The sequence below is a fragment of the Trichosurus vulpecula genome, chromosome 3 (genome assembly GCF_011100635.1).
Source record: "Trichosurus vulpecula isolate mTriVul1 chromosome 3, mTriVul1.pri, whole genome shotgun sequence".
Lineage (NCBI taxonomy): Eukaryota > Metazoa > Chordata > Mammalia > Diprotodontia > Phalangeridae > Trichosurus > Trichosurus vulpecula.
In genome coordinates, this window is record NC_050575.1 from 344,679,488 (window position 1) to 344,695,229 (window position 15,742).

General features: G+C 37.6%; 1 protein-coding gene across 1 annotated transcript in view; it reads right to left on the reverse strand.

The window, feature by feature from the left end:
- The window catches only part of MSH2 (mutS homolog 2), a 69,293-nt gene continuing 53,551 nt past the window's right edge, over positions 1-15,742 (reverse strand). Inside the window, exons 11-16 of the mRNA XM_036751220.1 lie at positions 12,311-12,408; positions 9,029-9,274; positions 7,640-7,844; positions 6,349-6,596; positions 2,875-3,050; positions 1-339 (exon numbers count right to left, since the gene is read on the reverse strand). Of these exons, the coding sequence (XP_036607115.1) occupies positions 169-339; positions 2,875-3,050; positions 6,349-6,596; positions 7,640-7,844; positions 9,029-9,274; positions 12,311-12,408 (1,144 nt within the window). The 3' untranslated portion in view covers positions 1-168. The remainder of the gene's footprint in view (positions 340-2,874; positions 3,051-6,348; positions 6,597-7,639; positions 7,845-9,028; positions 9,275-12,310; positions 12,409-15,742) is intronic.

Sequence of the window (15,742 nt, forward strand, 5' to 3'; positions counted from 1 at the left end):
TTTAAAGAAACATAATACTAAAGTTTTATTCAGTAACCTCTGTGCATCCATTTCTAAACACGAAGGGAAAAGTATAAAACCTTACAAAAGCATTACCATAGACAGTGAGGACTTTCTACAATTTAAAAAAAAAATCTACAAAACTTGTTCGTTCCACTGTGGAATTTTTCATGGAGTAACTTTTAACCGTGAAATTATTTCATTCACAAAACTGTTATTTTGTGATATCACTTCAGCCTTCAGTTGTTTTAATCTGGTTCTGATGCCTTCCTCAGACATTTCTGCAAAGGGCAATTTCTTTACCTTGGCCAGAAATTCCTGAATTATTTTTTCACCTTGCTGGAAAAAAAAAAAAAAAAACAACATACAATTTTAAGACTTTAAGATATCTTCTCCAAATCCATAAATTATGTTTTGGTAAAATATAATCCCACATACTCCACTCATTTCCTAGAGAAAATGCATGCTGGTGACTAGCACAGTTATCAAAGTCCTTGGCCACTTAACGAGCTCAGTATCTCCAAGATAAAGGCATATTTCAAAAGCAATTATAACCAATCTGTGGCCCACAGACTACATTTTTAGCAGTTTCCAGGCAAAGAAGTATAGTGAGAGCAGAACTGGCTGGGAGTCAGAGAACCTGGGCATCCCAAAGGTGCCATCAAGTCATGTGACCTGGCACAAACACTTCACCAGCTAAATCTCCAGTCCCTAATGCAAGGAGAATGAGGCTATTTCCATTTCTTCATCCATAGAAGGTATAGAGCCCTAGCAATCACTGAAGAAGATAAAAATGCCTTCCTTCACGAAGGAACAAACTATTGATGTTGCACGGAATTTGAGGAGCAAGGTACCAGGTAAGAGAAAAGGAACACGGGCTACACATATTCCACACCGCTCATAACACTATTAAAACCAGAGTAATTGAAAAGCATTTCAATTAACCATCCAGATTTAACTACATAAAGTGTTAGTGCAAGTAACATCGAATGTTTCTATTTCTTCTCTCTGTCTTTCATTCTAATTTGAAGGAATTCTGATGTGCGTCATGTTCCTGTCTATAGAAGCAAAATCATTAAATACAATGGCTGGAATTTTAATTCTAAAGTAATAACTCTATAACATCATCTATTAATGTCTGAATATGTAAAAATAAAACAAAGCAGACAAAAACTAAAATTGTGCCAAACGTTTTTGAATTTAGCTGAAAACTAAAACTGAGATCCTTCCATTTATTTTCAGTGTTAGTTTATTCTAAAAGATGATGCATCAGTTCTCAAAGTGTGGTCTGGGGATGCTAAGAATCCCTGAGAATCTTTCAGAGGATCTACCATGTCAAAAATATTTTGATAATAATACCAAAGAATTTTAATTTCTAATATGGCAGATAACAATAGATAAAACCATGATAAACAACAGCTCTCTGGGGGTCTTTGATAATTTTTAAAAATGGAAAGGAGTGCTAAGAACAAAAAAATTTGAAAACCACTGGTTAACTCCATTGTAACATTCTTTTCAGAGTGAGTGAGTGAGTGTCTGTGTTTCCATTTATGGAGCCTGGAAAACTCTGCCATACTCCTTTCTGTCTATCCAAAATCTTCCCATCCTGTAAAGTCTAGCTCAAGATCAATCTTTTCTCCATGCAAAATGATGTTGTCATCACTTTCTTTTCTAAGTTACTAGCTGTACCAAATTAGTACATCTGTTGGATCCTCCGATGGAGATATGCTAAAACATCTCTCAATGGGGCATACAGATAATTCCTGGACTCTCTAAGGGCATACTAATAAGGTGCAGTCTGACAGGGTCCGTCAAACCCATACAGTTTCAAGTACTGGCCTGGCAACAGATCATGTGTCAGAAAATCACTCTGCCTAAATTCAAAGCCTCAGTATCACCAAAAAGTTGTAAGCCTCTCTATTAAAGTATGGAGGAATTATACCCTACGTTGGCGAAGGAAGTATACCACAATGTTTACAATACTATCTATTCCATAGGGCAGTTTTGTTTCCTTACCCAGAGATAACCAGCACCTTGCAGGAAAGCACCCTGATTTAGTCCTCTTTCAGCACCTTCACCAGTGCCCTGGGCAGAGGTCAGCCTCCAGCATCTGCATGGCTACTACGGGTGGTCCAACCCCCTTCCCACCTCACTTCCCCACGACCTTGCCTTTATTTTATGCAGTTTTCATAGGTACTTTTCTATATACACAATGATTCCCTCAGTAGAATGTAATGAGCTGCTTCATTCTTACTTTGTATCAATAGCTATCTAGCACAGAAAAGGTACTTAATAATGACGGCTTAACTGATTTATAGTATTTGTATCCTAACATTTATCTAACTCATACTTAGATCCCTGCAAAAGTTTCTCCATTTCTGAACTTCTTTTTCCTCTTCTGAATAGTTAGACAGATAGATAGACAGACAGACAGACAGACAGACAGATAGCTAGATAGATAACATCAAGAAAGTTAGGACTCCTCTTTTCTGAGGGGCTCCAAGCCCTGCTCGCTTCACTCTGGACTTACACTTTCTCATAAGCAGCCTTGCCCAAATGTGCACACTCTCTTTTCCCCAGGCCACTTTTCCATCTCCCCCATTAGAACATGAACTGCCTGAAGGTAGAGACTGTCTTTTATGCTTGTTTTGTGATCTCAGTTCTCAGCACATTGCCAAGCACATAGCTAAATGCTTAATAAATACTTGATCTACTGTTATATACAGCAGATTCTATAGAAGCCACTCATCATTCACTGAAATACCTCATGAGGATAATCATGCATTCTGGGGTGGGTGGTATGGTGACTGTGATGAATTTCATTATGCAGTTAATCTTATCAGCTTAAGTAACTACATCTACAAACTGACAAACCTCTCTTTCTCGGTAGCATCTCTTGGCTGCTGGTTCTGTTTCATCAGATTCTTGAGGTTTTCCAAAATGCTGGAATTCCTCTAGTTCCAGGGACTTTTGTTTGGCATTCTCTATTACATGCTTAGGAAAATTAGCAAGCTCCGCAACATGAATTCCAAAACTCTGATCACAGACACCTGCAAGAAATCAGAGGGGTGGGTAAAATAGCAGCTTACAGAACTGGAATTAATCCTTCTTCACTATCATTTAAAAATCTAACTATACATTAAAAAATGCTTGGCAAATGATTCTGACCAAAATAAAAATGAGCTTTTAATTAAGCCTCCACTAGAAGGCACAGGTGATTATGACTTGGCATTCATATCATCCTTGAAAACTATTAATCAGAGGATAAGAAACACCACCAAAATACCAAATCTTTTCTTGAGCACTGAAACTGCACTAAGGAAACAGCCAGAGAAAAGAGCTGACTTGCATTAATCCAACCAACGTTTCTATGAAAACACTTTATGAAGACCTAGTTGTAGCATCTTCATGTCAAAGAGGAGAAAACTGAAATACTGAGCTGAATAAATTACTGGTCCATGTCACTAGTCTGGGAGAGAGGGAAAGAGCACAGCAGGGTGAGGAAGGCCCTAGACTTGAGTCAAGACGACCTGGGTTAAAGCTCCACCCAAGAAAATCATGGTCACTTAACCTTCCCATACCATTTTCCTCATCTATGGGGTAGAGGGTGAGAGGTACCCCAGGCGGAAAGACAGGGCTGTAATCAGTAGCCTTCAAGTCTCCTCCAAGTTCTAATCTATGATCCTATGATCCACTTTCAAATATTAACGCATCCTCTAATACTAGTACACAGAAAAATGAAGCTTGTAACTTTGAAGTCTGGGAAACTAAATTAGATGACTGATTAGTTCTGAGAATGGAGGCTCCTTGCCCGTATCATTATCTCATCATTACTAAATGATACCTCATGTGCTCATTCAAAATCAATGCCTATCTCCTGGATATAATAGTGAACCGCCTCCTAAGCCCTGTTCTGATGCCTCACGATGGCACAAAAATGACCTGGAAAGCTATGCCAATGGAGTGTAAAACTTGGTTTCTTCTGCCAAGCTGTCTCAGGGTACAGTACGTCTCCCTGACAGAAAAAACAACCCAGTACAATACACGGTTCATCACAATGGAGTAACTATTTGTGGATTAAATCATTGGGCAATACAAACCATGAAACAAAGAGTAATTTTAAAATGTCTCTCAGAATTGTGCAACACCCTTCCACGTCCAATAACAGGCCAGAGGATATTAAGAATTATCATTTTTCAATGGAAAGATATAGATAATATAAGACCCATGCTTGTTTTCTTAAAACAAAAGGATTTGATTCAACAGGGCAAAACACAGTCTTAGAAGTTCTCTTCTAATAAGGAATCCAGCAAGTAGACTATATGAGACTTAATAAATGAAAGGGCAGTAATAACTTTCTTCAATGACCTTTTTAATACAATCACAAGATATAAAATAGGGAAACATGCTTGCCAAAGTTTCAGCACCATCACAGAGAATGACCTGAATAAGATCAAAATGGAAAGAGAGATTCTTTATTGACAAAGAACTCCAGATGCTCCTACTTATGGATGCCACTATGCTGATGACAGATCGAAGCTCCAAACCAAACATTATAGGGTTTTCTCAACGAGATCCATGACTAATCCAAAGAAATAGGCCCAACAAATTATAAAGGAAAAACCAAATGAAGGAAAAATGCCTATGACATTACAGTTGGGCAAAATCATAGGCCTTTTTCATCTGTCTATATACTATATACTTAGGACAGAAGCTGCAGATAGACAAAGGACCCATAACTGAATAGGACAGTAGGCTAAAATGCATTTGAGAAAACTGCACAGTATTTTTTCAATGACTTCAAGATACTTCCCAATCAAAAAAAAAAATCTTTTTTTAACATCATTGTTCTGTCCAAGAGATGCTGTACGACTGAAAACAATGAAAAAGCCCAATCTCCAAGTAATGATCCAAACAGCAATGGAGATATGCATGGTGGGCGCAAGTAGGCTGCAATATATTTTTAAGCATGACTTATGCACAGGAATGACATAATGGATATCATCTAGGAAATACAGGATTACAAAAGGAGATGGGCGAGTCATATAGTGAAAGAGAGGGATAACAATGAAATGAGCCTAGAGAAAAGCTTCCAGCATACCGCATCCTCTTTGGATGACTTATGGAAAAACAAAGATCACACAGCATAACAAGGCATGGACAGGTTCCAATCTGAAATGATGGAAGAAACACCTGTATCAATGAGATCTCTGCTTCTTTGAGGTACCACAGTATAATAGTGACAAGTAAAATCATCACTTGCCAATTTTATCAAGTCTTTTTTTAAGAAAGGCTGCTTGTTGGCATTCAGACTAATATTTTTGTGCTGCTCAGACACAAAGTAATTTGAATTAAATTCCTAACAGAGCATACTACCCAATTCAGACTCAAGTCAAATTCCAACTAAAAATACATGTAATTATGTCAACAATATTAATTCAAGCACAGTCACTCATAAGGGTCACAACAAAAATGGGGAAAAGGGTGATGATCTATCTCCCTTATTAGTCTGTAAATGACTGATAAAGAAATATAAGCATGGCTATCTGATGGAACCACTTGCAAAAGTAGTTACTCTGATGACTGGTAAATAGTTGAAAAGTATAACCTGGTGTATTAACTTCAGCTTTTACTGAAAGAAAAATATACAAAGGGTGAGTTATTCATTATAGGTGCAAAATAATTTCAGACATTTCTTTGCCTCTCTGCAGCTTTAAATGAATCAAAGAATGTTAAAATATCATAAAAACAAAAATCAGGGGTAAGTCTAAGTATTTTACTACAGGAGAGCAGCTCTCAGCCTCTGAATCTGACGGTCCAATAACCGTGGTTATTCAATATGTAATTCAAATGAAAACATGAAATTCACTTAAATTCAATAAGCAGTTAAGAGCTCACTATATACCAACATTGGCTGGTACACAGGAAGTACTAGCAGTACAAAGCCAAAACCAAAATGGTCTATCTTCAAGGATCTTACAGTCTACCAGGAAAACACTGGTAAAGGAGGTTGTGGAACAATCTGTGATGGCTGAAAAGTGGCCTCACCTTAATTATATTTTGGGGACATCTGGAGGATTCTTGCCCAGACAGAAAGGCAGGGGAGATGAATTAGGGGTGTGCTCTGCCAGGTCATTATTTCTCATTGATCCTGCACCCAGTGTTTAGCACAATGCCTGGCACATAGCAGGCACTTAGCAAATGTGTAATGACCGACTACTCCAAAACAATTCAACTTCACATTTTCTTGAGAAGACAAGACAGTTACTGATGAGCTCACAGGTAGTCATTTCCCCTAGTCACACAGGACATACGAGAGCTTTGCCACTGACATTCGTAGAATCTCACCTTTCTTCACTTGATACAGCATAGTTAATGTCTCATCAGTAGTTAATGCTGAAACGTGTAGATTATTCACTGTTGGCAACTGGTCAGCCAATGCTGTCAGTTCATGAAAATGAGTAGCAAACATACAGAAGGCACCTATCTTAGTGGCAATATACTCCGAAATAGCCCATGCCAACCCAAATCCATCATAGGTAGAAGTCCCTCTTCCCAACTCATCGATGATTATCAGGGAATCCTTGGTTGCAGACCTAAAAAATAAAATTATATTAAGTTTTTCCACAATATAGTTTGATCAAGGCTGATACTTCTAGGTAAAAGACACAGTAGAAGATACAAAGAAGCACTATGATGTCTGTCTACCAGAAACTCGACATCTAGTTGAGGAAATATAATACACACATAAAAAGTAAGAGTTAAGACAACAGAAATGTCAAGACAGCATGTAGTTCACTGCCAAATGAAAGGTACAGAAAATAACTGTGAAAGAAGCTCAGAGAGAACAGATGCAACTTGAAGTTAGGATTATTAAAAAACAAAAACCCTCCTACAAGTGATAAGATTTAAGCTGGGTCTTAAGAAATAGGTGGAATCTGGACAGCTAGAGAGAACAGGGGAGGGGATTCCAGGTAGACAGAATATCAAGACTAAAACACAGCAGTGAGAAAGTGCACAGTGAAACAATAACTGGCAGGTCACTGAAAGCCAATACAAGAAAGTCTGAAACTCACCACAAACCACTAAATGCATTTTCATAACTACTGTATCATCACAATAATAAAGACAGAAGAACAGATTCTTTAAAATACATAAAAGATTTAGTTACTGGATAAAATAAATTCTGACAGCTATTTGAAGCTCTATCTTCAAAGAGGCTTTTAAAATAGATGGGTTTGAGTATATTTATAGGGAAATAATCCTTTATTCTTAACTGGGAGAGGGGGCAGGGCAGGCAAGAGGGGAAGAGGTACCTCAGGGTCTGCCATATATGTAGAGACATAGAGAAGTCAGGCACAGAACATAAATCTATTTCAATCTGTGTTTGTTTTACTTTTCCATGAGTCAATAAGAAACGGCAATCTAGTATCTAAGTCTTCTTTAGAAAACCCTCAAATTCCTCTGAGCTGAACTAAGGGCCTTTGGGGCAGGAAAACAGGGACCAAGTATAGTACTTGAGGTGAATGCTCAGCACAGGTGGACCTGGGACAGAGAGCTAAACTTTGTTTCCTTTATATTCCCTCACAATATTTCCATCTTTAAAAAAAATTAAAAATCAGAACCAGAATCTCTTTACCTGAGAATAGAAGCTGTCTCCAGCATTTCTGCCATGAATGTAGACACACCTTTCAGCTGGCAATCACCTGCTCCAACTCGAGCCAAGATACAATCCACAATGGACACTGTTGCAGAGTCGCACGGTACAAAACAGCCAATCTGAGCCATCAGAACTATTACTCCAGTTTGACGAATATATGTTGATTTACCTCCCATATTGGGGCCTGAAAACAAAAATTCAAAGTGAAACACAGTGCTTACGTCCTGGGGCTATTATGTAGAACATATAAAGAATTCTAAAAAAAGGATAACTGAAAATTGTGAAGTAGCTAGATGATACATAGAAGTCAGGCTAACTGGGAATTCTAGCTGTACCAATAAAAGCTAACCAATTCCAAGTTCTCTGCTCTTAGGGCCATGTTGTACAATGTCATCATCTGAAAGATTTAAAGGATGATGTCTCACAAGAGAGAGTGCTCTATAATTTAGCTAAAGTCATACAGAGTTTATGTAACATTTTTAAAATGCAAAGACTGAACAGAGAAGCAGTACAGGTTATCAGCGATTAGTGACCAAGGATAACTAAAGAATGTTCTTTATGTAAATGGATACACAAGGACCCACTACTTCAAAATATATAGGAAACCTACAGACCTGAATGCAACAATGGTGCATAAGCCCAAAACCAATTGCTGGAAACCATGTACTTTTATTTGAAAAATAACAGAGAATAGGAAAGATATCCCAACACTTTTGATGAAGAAATGGCACCTTAATTTCTAATGAGACTGCCTTTATTAGTATACTAGAATCTATCATTAAGAGGCCTGCTTGTTGCACTTCTTAATTGAAATGACAGATCAAGGAAAACACTGAAGACGGAGCTCAATTTCAGTAACACATTTGACAAAAACTCTCCAGTTCATCTTGTGGAGAGTTATGGTCTGTATGAATGTGGAGCTAGTTTAATGACTGACCCCAAAGAGCTGCCATAGAGTCAGGCAGTTTGGGGAAAGGTCTCTAGAGAGCCCCAAGTCTTGTGTCCTAGATCCTGCTCAATCCTTTTATCAGTGATCTGACAGCATACTCATCATTCCCTATGACATAAAGTTGGAAGGGAGGACTAACATCTTGGGTAATCAAAGCACTAGTTCATAAAAATGTTCTGAGGTTAAAGGCATGGAATTTTTAAATACCTGAATACCTTGAAATAAGAATTCTACAGGAATGCAAAGTATTTTCTTACAAACTTTTGAAACAGTATTTCAAGACAACAATGAACAATATGCTTTTGTTCAAATGTCAAGAGTTATAATTATCTTAATATTTAATTTTCCAAAGAAATGTTTTAAATCAATATTTTTTTATAAAAAAAAACAAAAAACTGAAAACCAATGCAACTTTTTACCAGTAATAATGTGGAACATCTGCTTATTTTTCTCGAAGTAGATGTCATTGGGAATAAATGCAACTTCATCTTGAACTTCAACACAAGCATGTCTGGAACCTTTCAAGATGATTTTTCCTTGTCCCTTTTCCAAAATGACTGGACGTACATATGGAACAGGTGCGCCATTTGATACATGAGCAAAACTGACAACTGCATCTAGTTGAGCTAATACATCATTCAGTGTCTGCATTGGTTCTACATAGCCTGTATAATAAAAAATAAACAACATCCCCCCCAAAAAATGTTTAATCATAAATATAGAACATGACAGCAAAGCAAGTAAAGAAATATAATTGTCCCAATCTGAGTTCAATTTGCATGTCTAAATTTATACACATCATCTAAATAAAGTATAAACTAATCAACTCTCCTATTTACGATAATGGAACTTTATTTAAAAAAAAGAAAGCCTAAAAATCAATTTGAAATGAAAAACTAAACTTATCTGTTGTCCACTTAGGGAAAGCGATTTTACACACATGCACACGCACAAGCACACACACAGACACACACACACTCTCTCTCTCTCTCTCTCTCTCTCTCCCCCCCCTACTGCATGCCTGGATCCAGTATCTCATCAATTTGGGCACTCCTCCTGATTCAATCAAGAAACATTCATTACAATAAATATGCTAGAGATAAAAAAGTGAAAAATGAAGTCACCACCCTCAAAGGAGGATTACTTCCTATTACTGTTGTCAGATAAATGCACAAAGATGACTATAGTAATATAAGGTAAAGTATACTAGTGCATAAGAGTCCAATCTCTAGGAAAATCTGAAGAGAGAAAAATCCCTTTGAGGTGAAGGAATAATAAGGGAAGACTTCATGGATGTCATGACCCCTGACCTCTGTCTGTAAGGAAGAAAACTTTGAAGTAAGCAAGACGGGAGAGAAAAGAGTGTTTTCCAAGCACTAGAGGGTGGAAGGAAAGGAGGGAGAGGAGGAAAAAAAAAAAGAGGGGGGGAGAGGGTAGGAAAGAGAGAAGGAAAAGGAGGGACATCAAAGAGCTAGAAGGGGCATTAAGGTCCAGAGAGTGGAAGCCTCTTCATTTTGCCAACAAAGAACTAAAGTTTTCTTGAGGAATCAAAAGGCCACATGATTTGCTCCCAGACAGCCAGGGGTGGTACTGCAACCAGAAGACCAGAAACCAAGTCTTTCTGACTCCAAATCTAGCCACCTCTAACTAGTAGGGCACAGAAACCATTATCAGAATGGATCTTAAGTATATGTTAATGCTTTGAAAATGAATTAACAAACTTTGATAGGATAATGGCTAATAAATTATATTTGCATTAATGTAGCGGAATATTATTGGACCATAAAATAAAATATGAAGGATTCTGAGAAGCCCAGGAAAACAATATACACAGTGACTATAGCAATGTGCAAGGAAAGAACAACAAAAAAGGCAGAAACTCAACATATAATTATAAGAAGTAAGCCTGAACTCAAAGAAAAGATAAGAAAATGTGTACTTCCCTCTGTTTTTGGAGAGGTATAAAATGCTGCATAAACAAACCAACTTGGTTGCTGTGTTGATAAGTTTTACTCAACTGCTTTTTCTAATCTTTGTTAGGATAGCACTTGGATGGAAGGGAGAGATATTTCAAAGTAAAGATGTAAAAACCAAAGTATCCATTAAAAATTTAAGAAAAAAGAAAGTATATCAGTTAAGATCATGAAAATACTTTCCTACATATAATAGAACTACAAAAATAAAAATAAACAAGAATATCCAAAGCCAACACTCAATAAAAATCTGTTCATTTAACTGTCTCTAAAAAGGCCCTAAGTGAATGCTATCTATATAGGCTTAATACAGGAAGGTCAAAATTCAGGAAATAATCCTGCTAGAAACTTACTGTGTAATAAATTAAATGTCTATTAAATAACAATTAAAATGTATCTTTTCAAATAATTTATTTTCACAGACATAAATAAACCATTTCAAATAGAATAACAATTAGTATATCGTATATCTTCCTTCCTTTCATTACTGATTTACTGAAAAAGTCCCTATTTACCTTTTTAGAATATTCAATAAAAGTTAAATTCTTAAGGCTGGATGGGACAGGCAGGAGTAGTGTGTATAATTCTGCTGTTTAATATAAAAATCAAATATTAATGACAGATTCCAACTGAGGCCACTTTCCTTAATTACAAAGTAACCATAACTTGGAATTTAATCTTCAGTGAATCTTCAAATCTTCAGCCCAAAAGCCCTGTAGAATAGTACATATGGCTGAAAAAAAAGTTTTCCCTTTTATGTAAATGACACATAAATTTCAGTTCTATATTACCTTCGTAACATTAAAAAGGACTGGCGTTTGGCTATATAAACTAAAGGTGTGTGGCATCTGCTACGGAGTGGCTCCCAAGACCATTCATGTCTATAGAGCTTTCTAAGTACTTCCCTTACAACCTCTCAAGGCAGACTGCAAATGTTGCTTTCTTACCTGCCAGTTTAAAGACAAGACAACGGAATGCCTAGAGGTCATGCTACCTCCCCAGGGTTACTCCACTGTCCTGGCTGAGACTGGCACCAAGAATTACAACTTTAAACACTCCCCAACATTGCCTGTCATGTGGTGGTGGCTTCAAGATCCCTAATTCTACCTATTCCTATTCCATGTGGTACCATCAATGTGGAGAATCCTCCAATGTGCAGATCACCAACTTATCTGTGCCACGCATGCTGTGGGACACTCGTCCAAAGCCTTTCCTATATTTAAGACAAGGACTTAACCCAAGGCTGAAGGATGGTCTTGCTTTTCTCCTGATTTCCAGAAGACAGCATGTGAACACAAAGACTTTCTACTGGTTATGCTTTGTTCTCACAATAACTATGCTCTTGATGTATGTACAGATTACTATCAAAATGTTTTTGCATAGATTGTAATGCAGGCAGATAAAATTGCCTGTATCAACATTTCCCCCACCTGTTTTACAAAAGCCCGTAATCTTTCTACATACTTTCCAGTTTTCTCCTACAAATAGCCTCAGTTTCAACTGAGTAATCTACTGAAAAGGAAGCTGCCTAGAAGTCAATTTTATCTAAAATTTCTCTCCAATCTAACTTTAAAAATTTCATTTTCTTCTTACTAATACGTAACACAAATTAGTCACTGCGTAATTCAGTTATAAAAACTTCTCTTTGTGCATAAAATCGAAATTTCTCCTGCTAAGGAAATTGTGTTATATTCAAACAATTACAGGTGTTGTTTTGGTTATATTTACCAGAAGAAATGTTGACAATTTCTTTAACAATGGCATCCTGGGCTTCCTCATATTCATCTCTAATTTTGAGGTACTCATCATTGAAGGCAGCCAATTTGCTGGAAATGAAAATCAAAGAATTGTGAAAAATTTTAAATTATCTTTTAATAATTACATTAATCATTATACTATAGTAGCAGCAGAAGGATTTTCTGCCCTCTGGGCCAACGCTGAATGACAAGATATAAATTCAGAGACAAAAAGAACAGCTCATAAGGAAGACGCAAGGTTGGCCATTAGTTTATTAATTAACACAGCACCTAGCCCATACAGCAGGTGCTGAATAAATATTTACTGACTTTAATCCTGCTTTACACTACGTTAAGCCAGTCTGCTGGCCCAATTTTTATTTCTATACTATAATTTTCCAATGAAAAAATGCTGATCAGTACATTTTTTTTTTGAGTAAAAATCTAAGCCAGAAAAACAAGTCTGCTCACAGAATAAATGAAAAAAATAAATAAAAAAGAACACACCAATCTAATCGATGTATCACTTTTTCTCTACAAAAAATAGTCAAAGTAAGAATGACACTTGGGACAGCTAGCTGGCACAGTGAGTAGAGCACTGGCCATGGAGTTAGGAGAACCTGAGTTCGAATCCCCCCTCAGATACTTGACACACTTACTAGCTATGTGATCTTGGGCAAGTTAACCCCAATTGCTCTGCCCTTCCCCCTCCAAAAGAAAAAATAAGAATGACACTCAAAAAATTAGTTTTATGTGGGGGAAAAAAACCATCCAAAAAGAGGTACAAAGAGACCTGAAGGGTCCATAACCTTGCCCACTCCCGTTCGAATACTGAGCCTTTCCAGGTACTACTAGTCAGCAGTCCACCCAACCTCCTAAAATAATTTTGCACTAATTGTCTATGAATATGTTGTAATTCCCCACCATGCCAAAGAATGCAGCTCTCAGAGGTCAGGAACTATTTAGGTTTTATCTTAATTTCTTAGTCCCAAGTAAAGAGAAATACATGAGAAAGAGAAATGAGGGAAGAGAGAAGAGTAGTAAGGAATGAGAAAGAAAACAGGGGACAAGCAATAAAAAGGTAATTTTAGGCAGAGTCTATGTGGAAAAACTAAAAAACAAAAGAAAAGATTATCTTGACATATAATTCCTTCTCAACAAAAATTTACTAAGATATTATGTTAATCAACGGAAAGACAAAGTTTAAAAATTATATGCTTTCTGCATGCAAGAAATTTGCTTCTACTGGGGCAAAGAGAGTTGGGGGAAAAGTAACGATAGTTAAACAGATAAACAGAGATAAAAGCATAACACCAAGGTACAGAGTTATGGGAATCATAAGCAAAACAAATACAGAAAAGGGGAAAATATTTTGATAGAGACATCAGAAGTCTTCAAAGATGAACCTGAGCTGAACCTTAAGGAGAAAGACTATGGAAGGTGGAGATAAACGAAGTCAAGTCAGAAAGCATTTAATAATTACCTACTATGTGTCAGGCATTGTACTAAGCAATAAGGATACAAAGAAGGCAAAAAACAGCGCCTCTCTGGGAGAAACAACAGGCAAACAACTATGCACAAGATAAATATGGGATAAATTGGGGAATCATCTCAGAGGGAAGGTATTAGTATAAACAGAGATCAGGAGAGGCTTCTTGCAGAAGGTGGGACTTTAGCTGAAACTTGAAGCAACCGGGAGGTAGAGCTAAAAAGGGAGAGAGTTCTGCCCACAGGGAACAGACAATGAAAATTGCTGGAGTCAGGAGATGGACTATCTGTCCTGTGCAAGAAACAGCAAGAAGACCAGGGTCACTGACTCGCCCAGTACGGTCTAAGAAGGCTGGAAAAGTAGGAAGGGACCCCAGCATACAGGACTTTGGCAACATGGACAGACCCAGACTAGAAGCATTGCCTTGAGAGTTATGTGGAAGATTGGAGCAGGGAAAGACTTTAGGCAGGGAGAACAATCGGAAGATAATCACTTCATGAACAAAAAGGATTATTAAAATAAAATCAAAAGACTGAAAAAACAGAAGAAAACAGAATGTACTTCATAGGAAGAACTGACCTGCAAAATAGCTCAAGGGAGAGATAATTTAAAAATCAATGGATGAGCTGAAAAAAGTCATGACCAAAAGAGCCCAGGCATCATATTTCAAGAAATCATAAAAGAAAACTGCCTAGATCTCTTAAACAAAGTAGAAATAGAAAAAAATTGCTGGTCATCTCCTGAAAGAAACCCCCAAATGAAAACTCGCAGGAGCATTACAGCCAAGCAAGGAAGGGATGGAGGGAGTGGATAACACTTGAGCCTCACTCTCATCTGACCTAGTCAAAGGAGGGAAAAATACACACACACACACACACACACACACACGTATACAGAAGTACATTTCACTCAACAGGGACAGAGGGACAGGAGAGGAAGAGGTAAGAATAAAAGGGAGGATAGATCACAGGAGGGGTAAGACCTAAACAAAACAAACTCTAACTAAAGATATACAGAAATATAAGCAGCACTTTTTGCAGTGGAAAAGAACTGGAAACTGATGAAGGGGTGCTTATCTATGGATATGAATGTCAGTCAGTCAATAATTATGTGTTAAGCACCTACTATCTGCCAGGCACTGTGCTAAGGCAAAAGCCAGTCCCCACTCTCAGAGAGTTCCCAATCTAACAGGAGAAGACAACAACAAAAGAGAAGCTAAAAAGGGGCCGTAAAAGTGCAGAAGAATAAAGCCATCTGGGAAATAAGGAGATAGCTGCCCCGGGTTCCCTTTTTAAATGGAAGGTCTAGGAGGGATCCTCAGCTGTCCACATTCCACTCTCTATTCAGAGGAAGCGAGGAGCCTCTAAGGCAGGGGATACTGAGGAGGTGTGCTTTTCAGAACTGATATTACCTTGCAGAATTATGAGATCTAAAGAAAAGAGAATGCACCAAAGTTGTGAAATATCAATTATACGACACGAGGAAGGCTAGTTCAGTTGGACTGCAGAGTGCAGGAGGGGTAGTAATGTTCAAAGATGCTGGAAAAATAGGCTAGAGGAAGGATGTGAAGAGGTATTTATGTTTCATTCTAAGGACAACAGGATACCACTAGAGTTAATTAAGTAAGACGATGGCACGATTGGTCATTGCATGAGGAAAATCACTTTTGACATATGTTTGAGGGATGGAATAAAGTGGGGAGAAACTTGAGGCAGGCAGACCAATTAAGTAGCTGCTGCAGTATTTTAGGTGAGAGGTAAAAAGGGTATGAATTAAGCTAGGAACTGTGTGAATAGAGAAAGGATTAGATGCAAAAGATGCTACAGAGGTAGACATAAACACATAAAACACAAAGTAGCTGAACCTTTGAGAGTATGGCAGTACTAGCAGGAGGGCCCAAAAAAGCCTCCTGAAGAAGGGCAGCCCCACTAAGGG